General features: G+C 42.9%; 1 protein-coding gene across 1 annotated transcript in view; it reads right to left on the minus strand.

Moving 5' to 3' along the window:
• The window catches only part of dnah5l (dynein, axonemal, heavy chain 5 like), a 504,419-nt gene that overhangs the window by 98,141 nt on the left and 384,255 nt on the right, over nucleotides 1-22,023 (minus strand). Inside the window, exon 66 of the mRNA XM_041183960.1 lies at nucleotides 19,160-19,538. Within this exon, the coding sequence (XP_041039894.1) occupies nucleotides 19,160-19,538 (379 nt within the window). The remainder of the gene's footprint in view (nucleotides 1-19,159; nucleotides 19,539-22,023) is intronic.

The following is a 22,023-nucleotide window of genomic DNA, read 5'->3' on the forward strand; positions in this document are numbered from 1 at the left end:
TAGATCAGAGCAAAGATCTGCAGCTCTATCACATCTAATAGAGATTTTTGAAAATCAATTCATGGGAAGTGAGTGTCGATGGCAGGGCCAGCATTTGTTGCATAATCTTAATTGCCCTTGAGAAGGTGCTGGTGAGGTGCCTTTATAAATTGCTGCAGTCCATGTGAAGAAGGTGTACCCACATTGCTGTTATGGAGGGAGTTCCAGCGTTTTGACCTAGCAACAGTGAAAGAAGGATTCATGGGTTCTAAGTCAGGATAGTGTGCCAGTTGCAGGGGATCTTACAGTTGGTGTTCCTGTTCGTCTACTGCCCTTGTTCATTTCAGTGGTTGCGGGTTTGGAAAGTGCTGTCGAAGGGAGCTTGGCGAGTTTCTGCCACCATGCATCAAAGGGAGTGAATGTTTAAGGTGTTGAACCATTCAGATCAGATGTTAGGATATATTGAGCTTAAACAGTGAGACAATCCTGCAGGTGACTTTGGATTTGTACTTCCAAAAGCTTTCCAGCTCTTGGATTTTCCTTGCCTCACATCTGGGCTTGCAGTAGACTAATTGATGGAGATTCACTACTATAATTAGTCAACAACTTAATTAGCGTAGGGTCTCATGAGCACTGAGCATGAAACAGAACATGCTGAAAAGAGGGATGGTTCACAATGACATGACTACATTTATCCATCAAAATTTGCTTTGTATCTTTTAATGTCTTCATTAAAGCTTTTACTTGAAGGCCAAAACCTGGACTGGAAGTGATATTTTGCCCACAGCAATAGCACTATGAGCTAAATTAGATGGTGCAAACAAAGCATGCGCAGTGCAGCTAATTTCTTAAGACCTTCACTTCACTTACACTGCAGAATAGTTTTCTTCTCAGATCCTGCTCAGTAGGTTTTCATCAAATGAATTTGAAAAAGCATAAGACAAAATTCAAAATTCTTATTCAGATAATGTTATATTTAGTGTTTTTTGAAAAGAGAGGCTGAATGAAAATTAAAGAGAGAGAGAGATATATAGAGGGGGTGGAATCATCCCAGGTTTGCACTAAGTACATGGGCTCAACTCCATTACTGATGCCATAGTTAGCCTCCTATAGTGTCAACACGAGAGGGATGCAGAGCAGCTCAATCTCACTCCAGCTTCCCCTTCTCCTCAAGAAGTCAGCCAGGGGCCCTCAGGCACCCATAGGGCACAGTACCAGCAGCTCAACACCCCGGGACCATCCACCCAGGTGACTCCAAGAGTGGCCAGCCCATGCGAACCCTCTCTTCCTGTAACCCAGCAAATCCAGCTCCACAGGCCAAGGAGGTTGCCATTGCCACACAGCAGCATTCCAAAAGCAGGCCGAGCCTTCCAGGTCTCATCCCTGCAGAGTCAAAGTCATCACAGACAGGGCATAGCGGTCAGCAGGCTGTCTCTACTTCTGTTGTGGATTTTGGGGGAGCACAAAGACATAGTAGCAGGTTAGGAAGGTTAGGAATATGTAAACTCTTTCAGAATCCACCAAATAAACTAAATTAACAAAATGAGGGATAAAATAAATGCAGCCCCTAAGTTAGTGTCACTGCAAAACCAAAGACAAAGTTTAAAGGAAACTTACAAACATCAAACTAAAATGTGGTTACGGGGGTCGATAAAGCACCCCTGGTCAGAAATATGTAGTTGCACAGCCTGAGTACAGCTGAGACATTCTTGGGAGTTTATTAACAAAGTGCACATTATGTACAAGTGATTGACTCCTCACCTATGGCTCCTTGTTCTGATGAGCAGTGTTTGTGTCACTCAAATGTGAAACCTTGCTCCCTGAACAAGATAAAGGCAGGTGTCTCAGTCCAGGGCCTCGTCCCTGTGCTTTGTGCAACCTTCCTAGCACACTGAAGGTGCACCTTCACTGTCACTGGATAAGGTCAGTCATGCCTGCGCCTTGATGGAGCTTCTCTTTGCTGCAGAATGTCCTGGGCCGGCCACGCAGAATTCCGTCATATTCTCTGTGTACTCTTTGAGGTGTGGCTGGCCCCCCCATCTCATCAGCATGTGTCCGGTGACAGTGTGGTCCTGAAGGGCTCAGCTCACAAAGGATAGCATAGGATCAGGAGAAGTTAAAGTTTTCCTGCTGCATCTCCATGACACAGAGCGCAAGCGAGGTGCCATCAGCCAGACAGGAGTCAGACATTCACAGAGGCTATGTGAGATCTATGGAGTGTCCTCACTGCATGTTGCCATCATCCTCCCTGAATCTAGTAACTATTAGGGCCTCTGCTGCACCTCCTTGACAGTAGCCTTACCACAGTGGGTATGTGCGCTGCCATCAGCCAGACAGGACTCAAATGTTCACAGATGCAATATGAGGATCTATGGGGTCACCTCACTGCATGCCATCATCATCCTCCATGAATCTAGCAGCTATGAGGGCCTCCCAAGTGCGCCTGCCTCGTCTGGCTAGTGCGATGGCCTCATTGACATCATCCTCCTCATCACCATGCTCCTCAATGGAGGAGATGTGCAGCTCCTCCAGCTCCTCCTCAGCCAGCTCCTCTCAACCATTCCAGCGCCAGGTTGTGAAGGGCACGGCAGGTGACGATGATGCGTGACACCCTCTGTGGACTGTATTACAGTGCTCCACCAGACCATTCCAGGCACTGGAACCTCATTTTCAACATGCCAATAGTTGCAGCATGAGCCTTGATATACCTTCTCTCTGCCGCACTCTGAGGCCGCCACACAGGTGTCATCAGCCACGTCCTCTGCAGGTAGTTCTTGTCCCCAAGGAGCCAACCCTGTAACCTCTCTGGACTCTGGAAGACATCAGGAATCTGAGACTGACTAAGAATGTAGGAGTTATGGACACTCCCTGGAAACCATGCGCAGACTTGCAGGATGCATTTGTAGTAGTCCCACACCAGCTGAACATTCAGCGAATGGAAGCTCTTGATGTAGATCACCGTTTGTTGCCATGGAGACCTAAGTGCCATGTGAGTGCAGTTGAAGGCGCCCTGCACCTGTGGGAAACCTGAGATCTGGGCAAATCCCAGTGCTCTTGCTTCCTGGCTGCATTTCTTCCTGCATTCCTGAATGCATTTGTGGGTGGCTTGTGATATCCTACAGAGGTCACCTGTGGAGCCCTGAAAGGACAACATAAAAATTTCGTGTCGCAGTCACTTTCACGACCACTGGCAGTGGATGGCCTCCATGTCCCTGTGATGCCAAATCCTGCAGCAGATGTGACCAACCAGATCCCTGGACATGAGCAGTCTTTGGCGACACTGGTTCTCAACCATCTGTAGGAATGACAAGCATCATATGTAGATCCTGGGTCTAGCTAGGCGCCAACCAGCGATGACTCACTGTGGATCTTCAGCGGCGTGCGCAGGAGCTCTAGCCACCCCCTTCTTCCTGAGGATGCTGCTCCTCCTCCTGCCCAGCCAGGTGCCTCCATCAATCTCTTCTCCTTGTAAGGGGCAGTGAGGGGCAAGCATTCCTAGATTGTGTTCAGGAGAATTTCCTACAGCAGTATGTGTCCAGTCCAACAAGTAAGGTGGCATTGCTAGACCTGGTTCTTGGGAATGAGGTGGGCCAAGTAGATCAAATGACAGTGGGAACATTTAGAGGACAGTGAGCAGGTTTGGGATGACGGTGGAAAATGACATTGGTCAATCCAGAATAAGAATAATCAATTGGCAGAGAGCAGACGTCAATGGGGCAAGAACAGAGCTGGGCCGCACAGACTGGAACAAAAGGTTGTTGGGAAAAATAGTAGCTGAACAATGGGCTACCTTCAAAGAGGAGATGGTCTGGGCACAGTCAAGTTACCTCAAAAGGGAAGGGTGGGATAAACAAATCCAGAGCTCCCTGGATGACAAAGGAGATAGAAATTAAGTTAAAGAAGAAAAAGTGTGCTTACAACAGGTGTCAGGTAGCAAATACAATTGAGAACCAAGCTGAATACAGAATGTTCAGAAGGGATGTGAAAAAGCAAATACAAGAAGCAAAGAGGGTTTATGAAAAGAGACTGGCAGCTAACATAAAAGGAAATCCCAAAGTATTCTATAAGCAAATCAATAGTAAAAGGGTGGTAAAAGGATGATTACGGCCAATTAGAGACCAAAAGGGGATTTACATATAGAGGCAAGAGGCATGGTTTCAGTGTTAAGTGAATACTTTGCATCTGTCTTTACCTATGAGGCAGATGCTGCCCAGGCCATGGTGACAGAAGAGGGAACTCAGTCACTAGAAGGGTTTAAAATTGATAAGGAGGAGGCATTGGATAAGCTGTCGGTACTTAAAGTTGATAAGGCACTGGGACTGGATGAGAAGCATCCAAGAATATTGAAGAAGTGAGAATGGAAATTGCAGAGGCACTGGCAATAGTCTTTCAATGTTCCCTGGATTCGCGGGAGGTGCCAGAGGATTGGAAAATTGCAAACATTACGCTCTTGTTCAAAAAAGGTTCTAAAGATCTGCCCTGCAATTACAGACCAGTCAGTTTAACTTTGGTGGTGGGGAAACTTCTAGAAACAATTATTCGGGATAGAATTAATAGTCACATGGAAAAATATGGATTGATTTGGAAGAGTCAGCATGGATTTGTTAAAGGAAAATTGAACTAACTTGCTAGAGTTTTTTGAAAAGGTAACAGAGATGGTTGATGAGGGCAAGGCCGTTGATGTGGTGTGTATATATATATATATATGGACTTACAAAAGGCGCTCCATACAGTGCCACACAGCAGACTTGTGAGGGAAGTTATAGGTCATGGAATAAAAGCCACAATAGCAACGTGGATACAAAATTGACTGAGGGACAGAAAACAAAGAATAATGGTTAGTGGGTATTTTTTGGGCTGGAAGAAGGTTTGTACTGGAGTTCCCTAGGGGTTGGTATTGGAACCCTTGCTCTTCCTGATATATATATATATATATATATATAGATATATATAAATGATCCAAATCTTGGTGTGCAGGGGACAATTTCAAAGTTTGTGGATGACACAAAACTTGAGAGAATTGTAAACTGTGAGGAGGACAGTGTAGAACTTCAAGAGGACATTGACACATTGGTGGAGTGGGCAGATAGGTGGCAGATGAATTTCATTGTGGAGAAGTGTGAGATGATTTCCTTTGGTACAAAGAACAAAGGTGGCAGGGCAGGTAGAGAGAGCTGATTCTAAAGCATATAGTTTTCTAGGCTTCATTAATAGGGGCTTAGAGTACAAGAGCAGAGAGCTCATGATGAACTTATATAAGACACTGGTTAGACCTCAGCTGGAGTATTGTGTACAGTTCTGAGTGCCATACTATAGGAAGGATGTGAACGCATGGGGTAGAGTGCAGAAGAGGTTTACGAGAATGGTTCCAGGGATGAGACAATTCAGTTATGAGGAAAGATTGGAGAAGTTTGGACTGTTTTCCTTGGAGAAGAGAAGGCTAAGAGGAGACTTGATAGAAGTTTTCAAAATCATTAGGGATCTGGACAGAGTAGATAGGGAGAAGTTATTCCCACTCATAAATGGATCGAGAACCAGAGGGCAAAATTTTAAAGTGTTTTGCAAAAGAAGCAAATGCGAGGTGAGAAAAAACTTTCACACGGCGTTTGGAATGCACTGCCTGGAAGTGTAGTCGAGGCAGGTTCAATTGAGGTATTCAAGATTATCTAAATGGGAATAATGTGCAGGGTTACAGGGAAAAGGCAGAAGATCAGCTCCAAATTAAAATGCTCAGAGAGCTGGTGCAGACATGATGGGCCAAATGGCCTCCTCTAACACCGTAAGAATTCTGTGATTCTGTAATTTGTCTCCACTTTCTGTAAATCATGAAGCATACAATGTCACCAGGCTTCCTGATGTTGTCCTCTTGCAGGATAAAAGAGAGAGACCCGTGGGTTCACTTGGGTGTACTAACAATCTCTCTTAAATTAAGTGTAAAGGCCCCTTAACGCATCCTGGAGAGTGCTGGCCACCACTTGGATGGCCAGAGTTTAATCCTCACCCATCTCCATTTTACTCCACCTGACCGACTGGTGGCAGCCTTGCCCATTGGACTCCATGGTGTGCTCTCAGCTCAGGTGCAGGCATTCTCCTAACCCGCACTGCACGGCTGCACTGTTAGTTTGAACCATGGGGGAGACTGGTCCAAACTGGGGTAATTCATTGCAAGATGCTGTGAGTGCCTCCACCAGTGACTGCTCCATGGCCAGCTTTCACAAGGAGACTGTACAAATGCCCAGTTGTCCAATTGTTCTGCAATCCACTAAAATGCTCATTAGTTTACAGTCTGTGCCCAAGGGGTGAAAATCTCTGGAGCATTTGGTGGCACTTTTAGGCCTCTGCATTGCTTGAGTGTGTAGATAAGCTAGATGCCCAACTCAAATCATATTAATGTGGCTGTGCCTGAACTGTCTCAGCTGCAGAGGGGTGGTCACTTCATACAAGGTTTCCCTAATGCGCAGCCATTTCTCTCCCATCCTAGCCCCTGCACATGCTTGTGTACTACCATCAACTGCAGTGCAGCCCTTGTCCACCACCTCCCCAACTCGCCCCAACCGTGCTGAAGCCCTTGCCCCAGCACCACACTGTCAGCCAGCCTGGACAATGCAATTTGCCTGTGCCCTCGTCTGAATGCGCGGCACCTCATCCTTGAAATCCTACATGTGACCCTCGCGAGCGCTGTGTAATGTTACTGTGCATTCACCTCCGAGTCCCCCTCGAAGTGCAGCTCGCCAGGTGCACGCCTTATAAATACTGTTGTGAAACATGTCAGCTGGGATGATCCAGTGTGGGGGATGATTCAGCAAGCAAGGCTTATAATGAGATGCAGATAAATTAAAATGAAGTTCCCGACATGTGGCAGAAAACGCGGCCCGCCACTGATGGGCAGAGTAGATGATTGCAAAGTGGTTTCACAATGGCGTGAAACCGATTTTTGGCCTTCCCGCCATATTGTCCGCTCATGCCCACCATGATGCCTGATGCGAGCATGGAAAATTTGCTCAGACAGGCAAAGCAAGTAAGAGCATGATTAAGGCATTTACAGGGAGGTGGGGAGGGTATAGGGCAGCATGGTAGTGGGTTGAAATCCAGAAACCCCAGGAATGCTTACATCCTGCAGAATTTAAGTGGATGACCTCATCATCATATTTTTCTTCTGTTTACCGCTTGGCAGCTGACCAGATTGATAGACTGGCTGGCTACATGGCAGGAAGGCAGATGGCAGGAAACCACAGCTAGGGACTTTTGTGGATGGTCCTTGGCAATGTAAAGTTGAGGGTAGTCAGGTTGGCTGATTGCTGGGAAGAAAGCTAGAGAAGTGGCTTGGTAGGGGTCAGTGATAGTGCAGCAGGCCTAATGTACTATAAGGGTCTGGCACACATAGGGTTAACATGGGACTAAGTACAGAACCACCCAAGGAGGAATATAAGAGAACACATGACCCACACCTGGGGGCAAGTCTAGTGTTGGACAGAGCTGTGTACACAAGCAAGGATGGAGACAGCTCCTAACTTTAACCCTTTACTGTATATACATACATAGTTCTTGTATTTAATAAATACAAACAGTTATCCTAATTAAGACCACGAAGACTTCATTAAGACCTATCGAACTGTATCCAACACCCTACGACATGGTGGCAGTGGATGGAAAAACCCAAAACCTCGGAAAAAATGCAAAGAAAAACTGAAATCCTGCAAGACTAAAGAAAAATTCAAAGAAGCATTCTGATCTGAATAATAGCTTAAGAAGCAGATGGGCAGAGGGAAATCACCAGTAAAAAGCTCTAATGAAAGGCTTGGAAACTGAAGGCAGAAATTTAAAATTCTTCACTGCAACAGAAGACTCACAGGATCTATTAGAAGTCCAGCTTCAACTCAAAGAGTGCAGAGTCAGCAGATCCAGCAGAGATGGGCTAAAAAAATTAAATTCCAAAATATAGCAAGTCCTGAGAAACTTTTAAATAGTTCAGTGGTCAGAAATCGCCATCTAAAAACTTTGTCGGAAAAAACGGATTCCAGAGTTGACGCCTGAATATGCTCGCGCTGAAAAGGAATTTTTAAAAATTAACTAATTTGGAAGAATCATGACTTAAGAACCAGCTTTTAAAGACCAGTAAAGGCCAGGATTTGATATGTTCGCGGCCCTGAACAATAGCGCTGAAACGGAGAAGTCTGCAGCTAGTCGATCCAAGCTGCCTTTGTTTAAAATGTTTTCAAGGCTCAATGCAAGCACCATTGCAGCAGGACCACACCAAACTAGCAGTCGTGGATGAACCCTTTGATTTCAAACAAACAGTGACGCCATCTTGAATTTCTTAAAGCTGAACCTACATTTTAACATTTTTAACTATGGATCAGAAATCCACTTTTCCAGGTCAATTTGGACTTATCCGAGGCCAAGATCAATCACGTTATTGGGGTCTTTGAAGAAAAAGATTCCTTAGATACATGATTGCTTCAGGTCTGGATAAAGAGACAGAAGCTGACCAAGTTGACATACTGCTTTATTCAGTAAGCCTGATAGCAGACGATATTATTGCTAGACAAGGAATCAACAAGTCATCTGCTGAAGTTGAAGACATACCAAAATCATTTGATGTTTATTTTAATCTAAGAAGCAACAAAATCCTCAAAAGGGCTAAAATTAATAAGCATGTCCAGCAGCCAGGAGAACCTGTCGACTCATTCGTTAATGATCTGTACAGGAAGGCTGTGAACACAGAGACCTAAAATCTGAACTTATCAGGGGCAGAATAGTTGCAGAGGTAGCGGACGACACACTTTCAGACATGCTGCAAGCACAGGAAGACTTAATTCTCAAGAAAGCTATCCAGATTGTTAGGCAGTCTGAACTCCGTATGCAGCACAGGTCCATTTTAAGAGGAGAAACTAAACTCCACAGGCAAGTTAGTTAAATAGCACAGAAGCAGGGACACTCCAGGCCAAGGGAAGCAATACCCTAACCAACCAGTAGAGCAACCATGCTGTAGAGCAAAGTGCCCCAACAGGTGAGATCAATGTCCTGCAATTTCAGTCCAATGCTTTCAATGTAACAGGATTGGTCACTTCAGCAAACTGTGCAAAGCCAAAACATCTAAACACACAGAAGACCCAAAGATAATTCATGAGGTTGAGACTGCACACCAAGAGGACACACAGCCAGGTTTCTTGGGTGAGGTCAAAGATCCTGGATTTTCGTATTAGAATGTGGACATTTTGGTTAACATCCAAAGTTGGAAACCAGAACCAGTGTTATAGTCCTATTGGACAAAAACTGTGGCTGAAAGGCCTCTGGCTTCGAACAACAGAGACCACACCAGAGACCAGAGGTTGCAGAACTCTGAGATGCAGAGGGATCTGGGTGTCTTAGTGCATGAATCGCAAAAGGCTAGTATGCAGGTGCAGCAAACAATTAGGAAAGCTAAATGAATGTTATCTTTTATTGTGAGGGGAATTGACTACTTAAGTCGGGAGGTTATACTTCAGTTATACAGGGCAGTAGTGAGACCGCATCTGGAGTACTATGTACAGTATTGGTCACCTTATTTAAGAAAGGATGTAAATACATTAAAAGCAGTTCAGAGAAGGTTTACCAAACCAATACCTGGAGTGGATGGGTTGTCTTATGAGGAAAGGTTGGACAGGCTAGGCTTGTATCCACTGGAGTTTAGAAGAATAAGAGGCAACTTGTTTGAAACATATAAGATCCTGAAGGGTCTTGACAGGGTGGATGTGGAGAGGATGTTTCCTCTTGTGGGAGAACCTAGAACTAGGGGCCACTGTTTAAAAATAAGGGATCATCCATTTAAAACAGAGATAAGGAGGATTTTTTTCTCTCAGGGGATCGTGAGTCTTTGGAATTCTCTTCCTGAAAAGGTGGTGGAAGCAGAGTCTTTGAATATTTTCAAGGCAGAGGTGGATAGATTCTTGATAAGCAAGGGGGTGATAGGTTATCGGGGAGTAGGTGGGATGCAGATTTAAGGTTACCATCAGGTCAGCCATGATCTTATTCAGTGGCAGAGCAGGCTCGAAGGGTCGAGTGGCATTCTCCTGCTCCTTGTTTGTATGTTCATATGTACACTATGGGCCAGGCGGAATCTGACTTCCGGTCATTGGCATATTTCTGGAACCACTAAGGTATAGTGGCAAACAAATCTTCAAGCTGAAGTATGTCATCCATAACTAGTATTTTTCTCTCTTGAGCAGTGATGCCTGTGTAATCCTGAGTCTCCTCAAAATGGCAGAAGAAGTCAAGACAGCCACTGTCGTAAATGATACAGAACTGGAAGCTCCCGAGCTCAAACAAGAAAGGATTACCTGACTGGGACTTCAGCTCTGAACTGTCTTCTCTCTTTGCAGAGCAGATTTGTCATTACAGGTGCCAGAAAGCCCTCATTGGTCAGACCGGCCAACCACTCAGATGGAGAATAGACAAGAGAGCAACTAACAACCAGAAGGGCCTCAGTCTCCAGCTCTGATAACTGTTAATGATGTCAACATTGCAACTACAGAGCAAACGCTGCAAATCCCAGCAAGCATGACTGTGCCGCAGATGATGCTGGAACCAAGTAGCAGTTGCTCATTGCTGGCAGCACACCACACAGCCAAACGCAAAGGTGACCCTACTAGAAAACCACATCCTCATAACAGGAATGGCCATCTTCTGTCACAGAGGATATTGCAACAACCCACATGACAAAAGAAGAGGAAAAAACAACATGGAGACAAACACAATGTTTGCCCACCCCACAAGAAACCGGATGGAGCAACAACCACCTATTACCACAACTGCCGAGTCAACAAAAAGCGCTCTAATACCAAGGAATGGAAAAAGAATAAAAAGATACCCAGATGCCAGAACAATCTCCAAATCAACAGAGTTTACCTACAATGACAGAGCCTATCATACCTCTGACAGTAGTGCAAATGAGAAATGGAAGGTTTATAAGGCCTCCAGACTGCATTTGAAGTGGGGACCTGAGGGTAGTAAATGATATAAATACATGGGGTAAACTAGAATAACTTGAAATACATTGAATAAAGACTTGAGGGGAGGTCTCATGTAGGGTTAATGTGGGACTGAGTACAATGCCGCCCCACAGTGATGTAAAAGAACACATGATCCGCACCTAAGGTTCAGTCTAGTGTTGATAAAGCCATGTGCAATATAAGCAAGGAGACAGCTCCTAGCTTGAACCCTTTACTGTGTATATGTACATAGTTCTTGTAGTTAATAAATACTTACATTTGACCTACTTAAGATTACAAAGACTTCATTAATACTTAGAAAATGGCATCCAACACCCTACAACACCAGAGACTGGGGTTTGCTGATGGCAGTAGAGCGGCCACGATCAGCAGAAATGATGGCAGCAGAGAGGCCACGATCAGCAGAAATGGGGCCAAAGGTTTTCTTGAGGGGCCGGGGGCAGCACTCCTGCTTCTTCTAGCTCACAAGGAGTGCTCTGAAAAGCATTTAGCTTTGACGCTGGCTGCCCCTATCTCCATTTTGCTCCCAAGCCCTGGGAAATTCTTGTGTTAACTGTTAGAATTAAATCAGGCTCTGAGTCCTCCAGTGGGAGCCTGATTTATAATGAAGTGTCCCTCCTTTCTAAAGCAGAACACAGACACTTTTCTTGATCCACTACCACAAAAATAGCAGCAGATGCACATGCAGCAGTTGTTGGTATGTTCCCTGATTTTTTACCTTTAATGCCCTTGGACCTTCTCCTTTGATTGTGTTGGGGTTAATATCAAACCCAGAGTCTTTCATTATCCAAAAAAAACTGTTGAATTTAAAAGCTAACTAATTGTTAATACCTGTGTGACAAAGAAAGAGAGAGAGAGAAAAACAGAGAGGCAAGCTGGCAGAATATATTCTGTCACTTAGAATTTTATATTTAAAAACATTAAGTTTTGAAAGCAAACAGTGCCTTGTTTGAGGGAAACAGGACAGGAGAATCAGAGGAGAAAATAGATTACTGGTGAGGGGACTCTGGCTTCTCAACACCCACCCTTTGGTGGGGGTATATGGGAATTTGGGATGTGGATAGAGTAAAAATGTACCCAAATGTTATGGGAAGAACAAAAGATTACGCAGGTCAGCGCGTAGATTGATGAGTACCCCTTGTCAACAAGTTTTGTTCTAACCACTAGCACAGGTAAGAGGACTGTAACAAGGTTATGTTGAAGGCAGCTCACCATCACCTTCTCAAAGGCAATTAGGGATGGACAACAGATTCCTACACAGAATTTTTTAAAATGCTGATCCCCTCAGATATGGACTTGTATATGGCTAGCAATATATTAAAGGAAGAAAAGCAGAAAATTAAATTTAGTGCAAAACACTGAATATATAATACTGGGATACATACAAATGCAGATTTTAACACTGAAGACTAAATGTACCCTCCAGGTCTTAATATCATGTTGAATTTAAGTGAAAATGTCAATGGAGCTTTGTTCTCTTTTTCTGCCATAATTGGTAGCATGTCTTTTCTTTTCTAAAATTTCAGTGAAATTTTCATTAACTGCTATAATAGAGGGGCCCCCTATGGGAGATAATGACAATTAGCAGATAATCAAAGCTTCATTATGTGGCATCTTATTGAGATTGCCTGACCAAATTCCAAGCATGTGCAGGTAATTGTTGTCTCTTTTGCCTAAAGAAAAAATCTAATTTGGAATGAAACAGAGGATTCAGATCCTCAACATCCACAGATCATCAGTCCATTTATAAGCACCGGGATTCTTCTGCTAGGAATCCCCACAAAAGTATGTAAGGGTGGTTCCCTGTTTAGAATAATCCCATTGCACCCCAGCAAATGGCGGATCTCAGGTTCCCTTCATGGCAGGGATGGGTAGATATGACAATGGATGCCCATCAATCCATACTGCTCCAGCAGCTACAGGTATTGCAACCTTTTATTTGGGTCTATTGCTCGCCACTTTTGAAAAGAGTCACAAATTAAAGCTGCAGTTCACTTTGGAAGTCCAGATCAAGGTTTATAGACCTGAACTTCCTGGTAGGCCCTAATTCTGCCATCTGAGAGGCCAGGATGCCCCCTCTTGCTAGGAATATGCCCAACAGATCCCATGCTGGACATAAGCAAACTCTTGATTGAGGACAGCTCTCTTGGGATGAACAATGGTGCTATGCTAAACAAGGCACCTGGATAAAAGCAACAGAGATCAGTACCTAACATTTTTGTGGGCATTTGGCCACACCCTCAACTGACTTACAGTAGGAATGAACCAGAAGATCTTTGGAAATTTGCAGCCAGAGTGTTACTCTTATTATCAAATTGACAGATATGATGTGATATTTCATCCAATAAATTGCAGCGCGGTGAAGCACCTCAAAAGGAACAAACCTCATAGTCTACAAAGCTGAAAGGCATGAATTATCAAGGCCAAATCCAAAGATAATTCAGCCATTTTCCTTTTGGAAGATAATCATCTTTCATTGCACTTAATGCCATTATCAGTCAAGGTAAAATCATAAAATCATAGAGTCATTACAACACAGAAGGAAGCTAGTTGACCCATCAAGTTCTTGCCTGCTCTCTGCAGAGCAATTCATTCAGTCCCATTCCCCATTCTATTCCCATAACCCTGCAAGTTTACTTCCCTTTAGTGCCCATCCAATTTCCTTTCGAGGAGGTCTTGTGGTGCAGTGGTTGTGTCCCTACCCATAGGCCAGGAGTTTTATGTTCAAATCCCATAACAGGGCTTGTTAGCCATAGAAAGAGAGTTTATGAGATGGTTCAATGTGCTGAGAGCCTCCTGGAAATCCTTCTACCTCCACCCCATTATTCCCCAGAAGAAAGGAAATATTGTGCAGATACACGTAAAAAAAAACAAATGTTCTTTTGAAATCATTGATCATTTCCACTTTCACCACCCTCATAGGCAGTGGGTCATTGTCATGAAAATATAATCATTTTCATAATATTATTGTGATTTATTGTAAAGGTAGGTTAATAGTTGGGGTTGGATTAGTTTCTCTGTGTGGTGGATTTAACTGAATTGGAGGCAACTGGTCTGGAGCTTTTGAGTTATCAAAAGGAAAACTGGCTTTGAAATGCTAAATACGTAAAAATGGCTGAAGCTTTAGAATGTAAGGTGTGAGGAACATTTGCATTTTTTGATAAATTAGATTAGTTTGAATTTCAATGAGATGATAAGATGCTATACCTAGCCATAAGAAGCTAAGCCAAACAGTGTGTTTATTTTTCCCAAAGGTTGCTGATAATGTGAGTACTATGAAAGATTTATATTGTGAGAAAAGTAGAGTTGCAAAAACATATTGGAACAATGGAATTTACATTAAAAATGGAGAAACATGTATAAAGGAGATAAGGTTATATGTAAGGGAGATGGCATTCTAAGATCTAACACAAATGTGAAAAGCTTCCATGCTCTATGCATCAAGTTGCTGTTTATAGGAACAAAAGCTAAAAAAACTCATTTTGAATAACACTGTCCTGGGTATTATGTGTTTTGCCTAACTCTGTTGAAATCTATTTTGTTTTACTGTTACCTTGATGGATGAGTAACTGAGTCAGATTAATTAGGGGATTTAGGAGTTAATATAGTAGTAATTTGTAGACCTCTGCATGTGCTTAACATCTTTTTTTCTATTAATAAATGTTTAATTTAGTTTTGTAAAAAAAGCCTCTAAGACTCAGTGGACTTATTACTACTAAATTCAGGGCAAGTATCTCAAAATAAAATACAAATTGCAAAACAGTTGTGGTAGCTGTTTCAAGTTTCCCTCTGGGTTTTGAGCAGCTTGGCATTTACCATCCACTGTGACATAACAGTCATTACCACTCATTGCTTAAAAAAACTCCTTCCTCACAACCCCCTGTAACAATTGCCTAAAACTTTAAATTTGTGTTCTCTAGTCCTTTTATTATCAGCAAATGGGGACAGCTTTTCTATGTCTGCCTTTTCTAAAAGTAAAATATCTTCATACTGAATCTACCTGAACGGAACTTTCAGTCAAGCAAATGTGTTCCTACCTTTTCATTCTACTTCTGTATAAAGTTCAACATACCTCAGGATCAATGAGTAAAGCTAATATGTTAATTTAACAGCTCATTTAATTCTTTAGACGTGGTATTTAAAACATACAGTTTCATCAATTGATCAGTGAATAAAGTTAATCCCTCAATTAAAACACCTTGTTCTCAATATCCTTGCTGGAGGAATGAGTGTCATTTCACTGGTGCTCTGCAGACATAGAACAGCTCAACAAGCACTTTCAGAAATGTGTAAAACCATCTGACAGCAAACCACTGATTCATTACTTTACCACTCCCCCATGCATTCATCCATAAAGTCAATAATGTTCCAGTATCATTAATGGCAATATAACACTTTAGTTACTCATTTTAATCAAAATTGATGGCAAGTGTAGATCTGGACCATATTCATTTCATAAACTGGATTTTTTTCGCCCTGACTGTCAAGGGTCTCCCTAGACCCACGGCAATGATGCCCATTGGTCTCCCAAGCTAGGGTTAAATATCAGCTTGGCATGATTGTATAATAGCACATAATGCTGACTTGGAAATATATCACCACTGGGTCAAAGTTCTGGAACTCTATTTAACAACACTGTGAGAGTACCTACACCACACAGCTTGCAGTGGTTCAAGAAGGCGGCTTAAAATCACCTTCTCAAGGGTAATTAGGGGTGGGCAACAAACGCGGGCCTTGCCAGCGATGCTCACATCATATGAATTAATATTTTTAAAGATACAATTTAAAAGGATCAACAATATTAATGAAGATTATCTGAACTGTTTTTATTTTCCCCAACTCTCACTTGTCATCCAATTTCTGCAAAAATGTTCAAGGGTAATTAAGAGGGTAATAGGAGGAGAGAGAATGTTCAAAGCTGCACAGTAAAATTATGAATATATTTTAACAGGGAACTTTTAGTGGCAGAGTCTGCAGGTTTAAAGTTCTTTTTTCTTACTTAACTAAATATTACACTTGAAGCTTGGCCCTTTGCTTCCACTGATCCTCATTTTCCCTTCCTCCTCTTATTAGCTTTTTCTTTTGTTCTCTTGGTTCTCACTTTTGTATTACTCTTCTATTTGTTCAGGTAGACTAAAAGATCCTTAGGCACTATTGAAAAATGGCACGGAGTTCTCCTGGTGTCTGGGCCAAAAAATATCCCTTATTAAGCTGTACAAAAAACAAATTGATTATCTCATTGATGTTGTGGGATCTTGCTGTGTGCAAATTGGCTGCCAGTTTTTCATTCTCTAGATGTAGGCATTGCTGGAAAGACTGGCATTTATTGCCCATTCCTTGTTGCCTAGAGAGGATGATGGTGGACATTCTTCTTAAACCACTGGTTGAGTTTTTTTAATACAACTAAGTAGCTTGATAGGCCACTTCAGAAAGTACCTGAATCAACCACATTGTGGTGCGGTATTGAAATTGCATGGAGACCAAACCAGATTAAGATGAAAATGACAATGAAAATCCAAAAGTTTTTTCTTTAATTTCAATACTGAGTTACAAACTGAATTCAAATTCAGAAAATGATGTGATAATGGCAAAACACTGCAGATGCCAGAAATCTGAACCAAAAACAAAAAATGCTAGAAAAATTCAGCAGGTCTAACAGCATCTGTGCAGAGAAAGACGAATGAATGTTTTGAGTCCAAATGACTCTTCTTCAGAGATAAGAAGTAAAAATGTGGTGAAATTTATACTGTCTAACTGGGGTGGAGCAGGTGAAGCTGGATAGAAGGCCAGCGATAGGTGGAAGCAAAGGAGAGCTTGCCAAAGATGTCATAAACAAAAGGTCAAAGGGGTGTTGATGGTGGTGGTACTGGCTAAAGGAGGTGCTAATGGTGACATTAAGGATAGAAAGCAGAATGTTATAATAGCCAGACCAGGGGGTAAGCACTCTGGATAGAACAACATGAGCAATGACAGATGGCCCTAGTGGGGGTGGGGTAGGGGGAAGGGACGATGGTCGGAAAAAAGATTGAAAATAGGCCAAAAGGTTGGGATAAAATAATGAATAAAAATGAAAATAAATTTTAAAAATAATAATAATAAAATAAGTGCAAAAAAGATAAAAATAAAAAAATAAAAATATAAAAATGAATATTGAAAAAAGGGGATAAAAAAGGGGTGAGGATGGAGGAGAAAGTTCATGATCTGAAGTTGTTGAACTTAACGTTAAGTCCGGAAGGCTGTAAATTGCCTAATCAGAAGATGAGGCGCTGTTCCTCCAGTTTGCGTTAAGCTTCACTGGAACATTGCAGCAGGCCAAGGATGGGCATGTGGGCATGAGAGCAGGGTGGTGTGTTGAAATGGCAAGCAACAGGAAGGTCTGGGTAATGCTTGCAGACAGACCAAAGGTGTTCCACAAAGTGGTCACCCAGTCTGTGTCTGGTCTCTCCAATGTAGAGGAGACCACATTAGGAGCAGCGAATGCAGTAGACCAAATTGAGGGAAGTGCAAGTGAAATGCTGCTTCACTTGAAAGGAGTGTTTGGGCCCTTGGACGGTAAGGAGGGGGAAAGTAAAGGGGCAGGTGTTGTACCTTCTGCGATTGCATGGGGATGTGGATGTGCAGTGGGAAGAGGTTGAGGTGTTTGGGGTGATGGAGGAGTGGACGAGGGTGCCCTAAGTAATACTGACAGTGTGGAAGGTGTGGGGGGGTGGGGGGGGGTGCAGGCGAAGGGAAGATGTGTTTGGTGGTGGCATCATGCTGGAGTTGGCGGAAATGGCGGAAGATTGGGCTGTTTTCATTGGAGCAGAGAAGACTGAGGGGCGAACTGATCGAGGTGTACAAGATTATGAGGGACATGGACAGGGTGAATAGGGAGCAGCTGTTCCCCTTAGTTGAAGGGTCAGTCACAAGGGGGCATAACTTCAAGGTGAGGGGCAGAGGTTTAGGAGGATGTGAGGAAAAACCTTTTTACCCAGAGAGTGGTGACGGTTTGGAGTGCACTGCCTGGGAGTGTGGTGGAGGCGGGTTGTCTTACTTCCTTTAAAAAGTACCTGGATGAGCACCAGGCACATCATAACATTCAAGGATATGGGCCAAGTGCTGGTAAATGGGAGTAAGTAGGTAGGTCAGGTGTTTCTCATGTGTCGGTGCAGACTTGATGGGCCGAAGGAGCTGTTCTGCACTGTGATTCTGTTAGGATGACCCCTTGAATGCGGAGGCTGGTGGGGTGAAAAGTGAGGACCAGGGGGACCCTATCATGGCTCTGGGAGGGAGAGGAAGGTGTGAGGGCAGAGGTGCGGGAGATGGGTCAGGCACAGTTGAGGGCCCTATCGACCACTGTGAGTGGGAAACCTCGGTTAAGGAAGAAGGAAGACATGTCAGAAGCACTGTTTTGGAAAGTGGCATCAGAAAATAATGTGGTTAGATTTGAACTCACTAGATTTCCAGCCCTATAATATAACCGCTACATGACAGTATCTTCTAACTGCACACATAACAACAGTGACTTTACTTCAGTTGCAATTCATTGGCTTGAAGTGCTTTGGGATATTTAGAGAACTCAAAGTGCTGATAAAACGTAAATTCCTTTTTATTGGGGTAAGATTGTTCCAGGTTTTGCCATCTCTGGAAAGGGTCCTTTTATTTAGGGTTTGTTGCCTTTCTTTTTCCTTTTATTATCTTTATCCCTCAATTAGTGGCCTAATTTTCGTTATACTTGGTGTACAAACGATAGTTGTTCCCAGCATTTACCTTTATCTACAGTTGATCATGCTGCTTTGTTAATGCTGCTTTGTTAATTACATGGTGTTATGTTTTGTGCCTGAAAGAGATTCTAAGTAAGTTAAATTAACCCAAATATAAAATAGATGAATGTATTAATACCTACACTGTATAATATGACATTCAAAAATTACCAGGATTAAACTAGTACTGTGTTCAGCAATCCATTTTTTCAGAACCATCTGCTAATTTGGTCAATCACTCAAAGGAACAATGAGGATGAAAAAGATTTTTATCCAATATGAGTAGTCATTAGTCAAAGACTTCTATCACTTTAGTTGGATCTAAAGCCAAATAAACAATTTTTGGCATTTGTTTGTCAGCTGCTTTCTGTATTGAGCAACAAGTTTAGCTTCCAACATAGATTTTATCATAGATACTCTACAAATCATTTAACTAGTGAAGGTTACCTTTAATCAAAGTCTGGAAATCTTCATGAGAGATCTTCTTGGACTGTAGATCAATCTTTAGTGCCATAAGCAGAGTGAAGAGGAATTTATGATTCTCATACAGTCCCCGAGCTGTATATCTGAACACTTCATAGGTGAGATATTCAATGATGTTAGCAATTCGCTTAGAGGTGACCTGTGATTTTGTTGATTTCTCCATGGATATGTCAAAAATACCCAGGAACTGTCGAAGTGATGTCTGGTACATCACATTCACTAGACTCATTTCGACAATGAGGAAGTAAAGGTTGCTGCCACGTGAAGCAACAGGCCGATACTCCTCACGAGCGGCATTAATCTTTATTTCCGTCTGTGCAGCTGTGTTCAGCTTTTCACTCACCTGGAAGTAAAAGTAGATTTTCAAACTCCTTCAATTATCTTATGACCATAAAATAAATGAAAGATATCCCTTCTTTCAGTTTTAAAGGAAAATTGATTCAAACTCTGTAGAGAAATGATTGTGAATAGAACTTATTTAATATCCTGAACCCCATGATTCTACTGTCCCTGAAACCTCTGCCTGGGCTCAGTCATCCTGACTTTTCTACTTACATACGAACATACAAACATATGAACATACAAATGAAGAGAAGGGGTAGGCCACTCTGCTTCTCAAGCCTTTTCCACCATTCAATAAGATCACACTGATTTGATTTTAACCTCAACTCCACATTCCCGCCTACCCCTGATAACCTTTCACCCCCTTGTTTATCAAAAATCTATCTAGCTCTGCCTTAAAAATATTCAAAGACTTTGTTTCCAGTGCCTTTTGAGGAAGAGAGTTCCAAAGGTTCACGACCCTATGAGAGAACAAATTTCTTCTCATCTCTGTCTTAAATGCGCAACTCCCTGTTTTTAAACAGTGACCCTCTAGTTCTAGATGCTCATTATTTTCTGCATTTCTTTTTGAGTGCACTGTGTGTGACACATTGGGCCAATTTTCATCTCTCAAAAACCTGTTTTTCAGCATGATTGGAGAGGCAGTGGGACAACAATCACTGACATCATCAGAGGCTTTCACATTGCCATTTTAGACATGCCAAAGTAAGGGAGCCCTAATTATTATATTAAAATAAGTGTCCTGTGATGTCTTAGAATCCAAGTACCATTTTTTTTGTCAATCTGCCAGTGCTTTTTGCTTAACGTGCACAGAAATTATGGATGGTTCAAGTCAGGAGGTGGCTACTTAAAAGTGCAATCAGGTAATGCTGAAAGCAGTAACAAACACAGAAAATGCTGGGAAAACTAAGCAGGTCTAGCAGCATGGCAATACAGAAAGCTCTGAAGAAGGGTCATATGCACTCGAAACGTTAACCCTGTTTCTCTCTCCACAGATGCTGCTAGACCTGCTGAGTTTTTCTAGCATTTTCTGTTTTTATTTCAGGTTTCCAGTATCTGCAGTATTTTGCTTTTATTATAATGCTGAAAGCAGGTCTGGCAATGGCTCTTAAAACTTAAGTTATGTCGAGTTCAACTCTTTGCTGCCTCTTCAACCTGCAGTTCTGTTGACCTTCTCCAATCGTCTGAGCCCTTCTACATTAAGTAAGGTATTAATGGAAATGGAGAAAAGGACGGGAAATGGAGTTGATGTACAGATAAGTTATAACTTAAGGGAACAGCAGATAAGGTTCGAGGGGCTGAATGACCTATACTTATGTTACTCTCCTTTAAATGACTATTAAATGCCCACTTTACACCCCATCATGCTGCATTTCCCACATCTAACCAGTGACCTTGCTATAAACATCACAATTAAACAGCACAGTCACCTCCATACTTAAATGAGTTCTGGTCTCAAAAATCAATCAGGCCTTCAGCCAACATACTGGTCAGGCAAGGCCACTGCTCATCCGGTGTGCACCAGAAACCAAAATTTAATCTATTTTACTTTCAATTTACCTCAGTTATATTTTTTACATCTTAAAAACCTGATTTGAACTAAACATAAATGGATAGATGTAGCTGGATCCAAAAGAATTGCTATGGGCAGAATCGCCCCAGATTTGCACAAAGTGCAGTAGCTGCAGGAAAAGTGTTGTTTTACCCGCTGGCCACAATGGCAGGTTTTCATGCCGTATCATCTTATTTCTACCTTATTAATTATGCAGCACAGGAGACATGCCATCTCACTGCCAGGTGGTTTCGATTTGCCGGCCTCACTGTTACTTTGCTGCTTCCTCATGTAGGGCATTATATTTAAACTGTAGTCACGCACACAATTCTCAGTGCTTGCAGCCCAGGACTGCTCTGGTGAAGACATGGTCCCAAAAGCCAGGAAGAGTACAGCCCCCTGATTTAGTGACACATCCTTGGAACGCCTTCTGGACACCGTGGCGGCCCGCCGCGATGTCTTCTACCCCCAATCTGGCCACAAGGGGCCCATCAGTCTCACCACTCTGGCTTGGGAGGGGGTGGCAGAGGTGGTCAGTGCCAATGTTGCACACAAGGGGTTGGCCCTCTAGTGCAAGAAACGGATGAATGATCTCATCCATGCCAGCAGAGTAAGGCAACTATCCCGACACTCTAAAGTCACACACTCACAAGCCCATCACACATGCACTGGCATTTCACTCACTGCCAGCTCAAGGGACATCACCACTTACTCTCTCACACATACCCTCACATCTCCATCTGGCCTCATCTCCTCTGGAGACTGCCTCCTCAGCCCTCACTATCTTGAGGCCAATAGCACAAATGTCCCCAAACACACCCTGGGATACCCCCCTTTCCAAGTACAGCCCTTGCCCTGCAGCCTCTTCCCTTACCTGAGGCCACTTACCCCCCCTTTCCCAAGCATGCCCTAGCCCTGTAACCATTGAAAAGCC

This window comes from Carcharodon carcharias, chromosome 3 (assembly GCF_017639515.1).
Source record: "Carcharodon carcharias isolate sCarCar2 chromosome 3, sCarCar2.pri, whole genome shotgun sequence".
NCBI lineage: Eukaryota > Metazoa > Chordata > Chondrichthyes > Lamniformes > Lamnidae > Carcharodon > Carcharodon carcharias.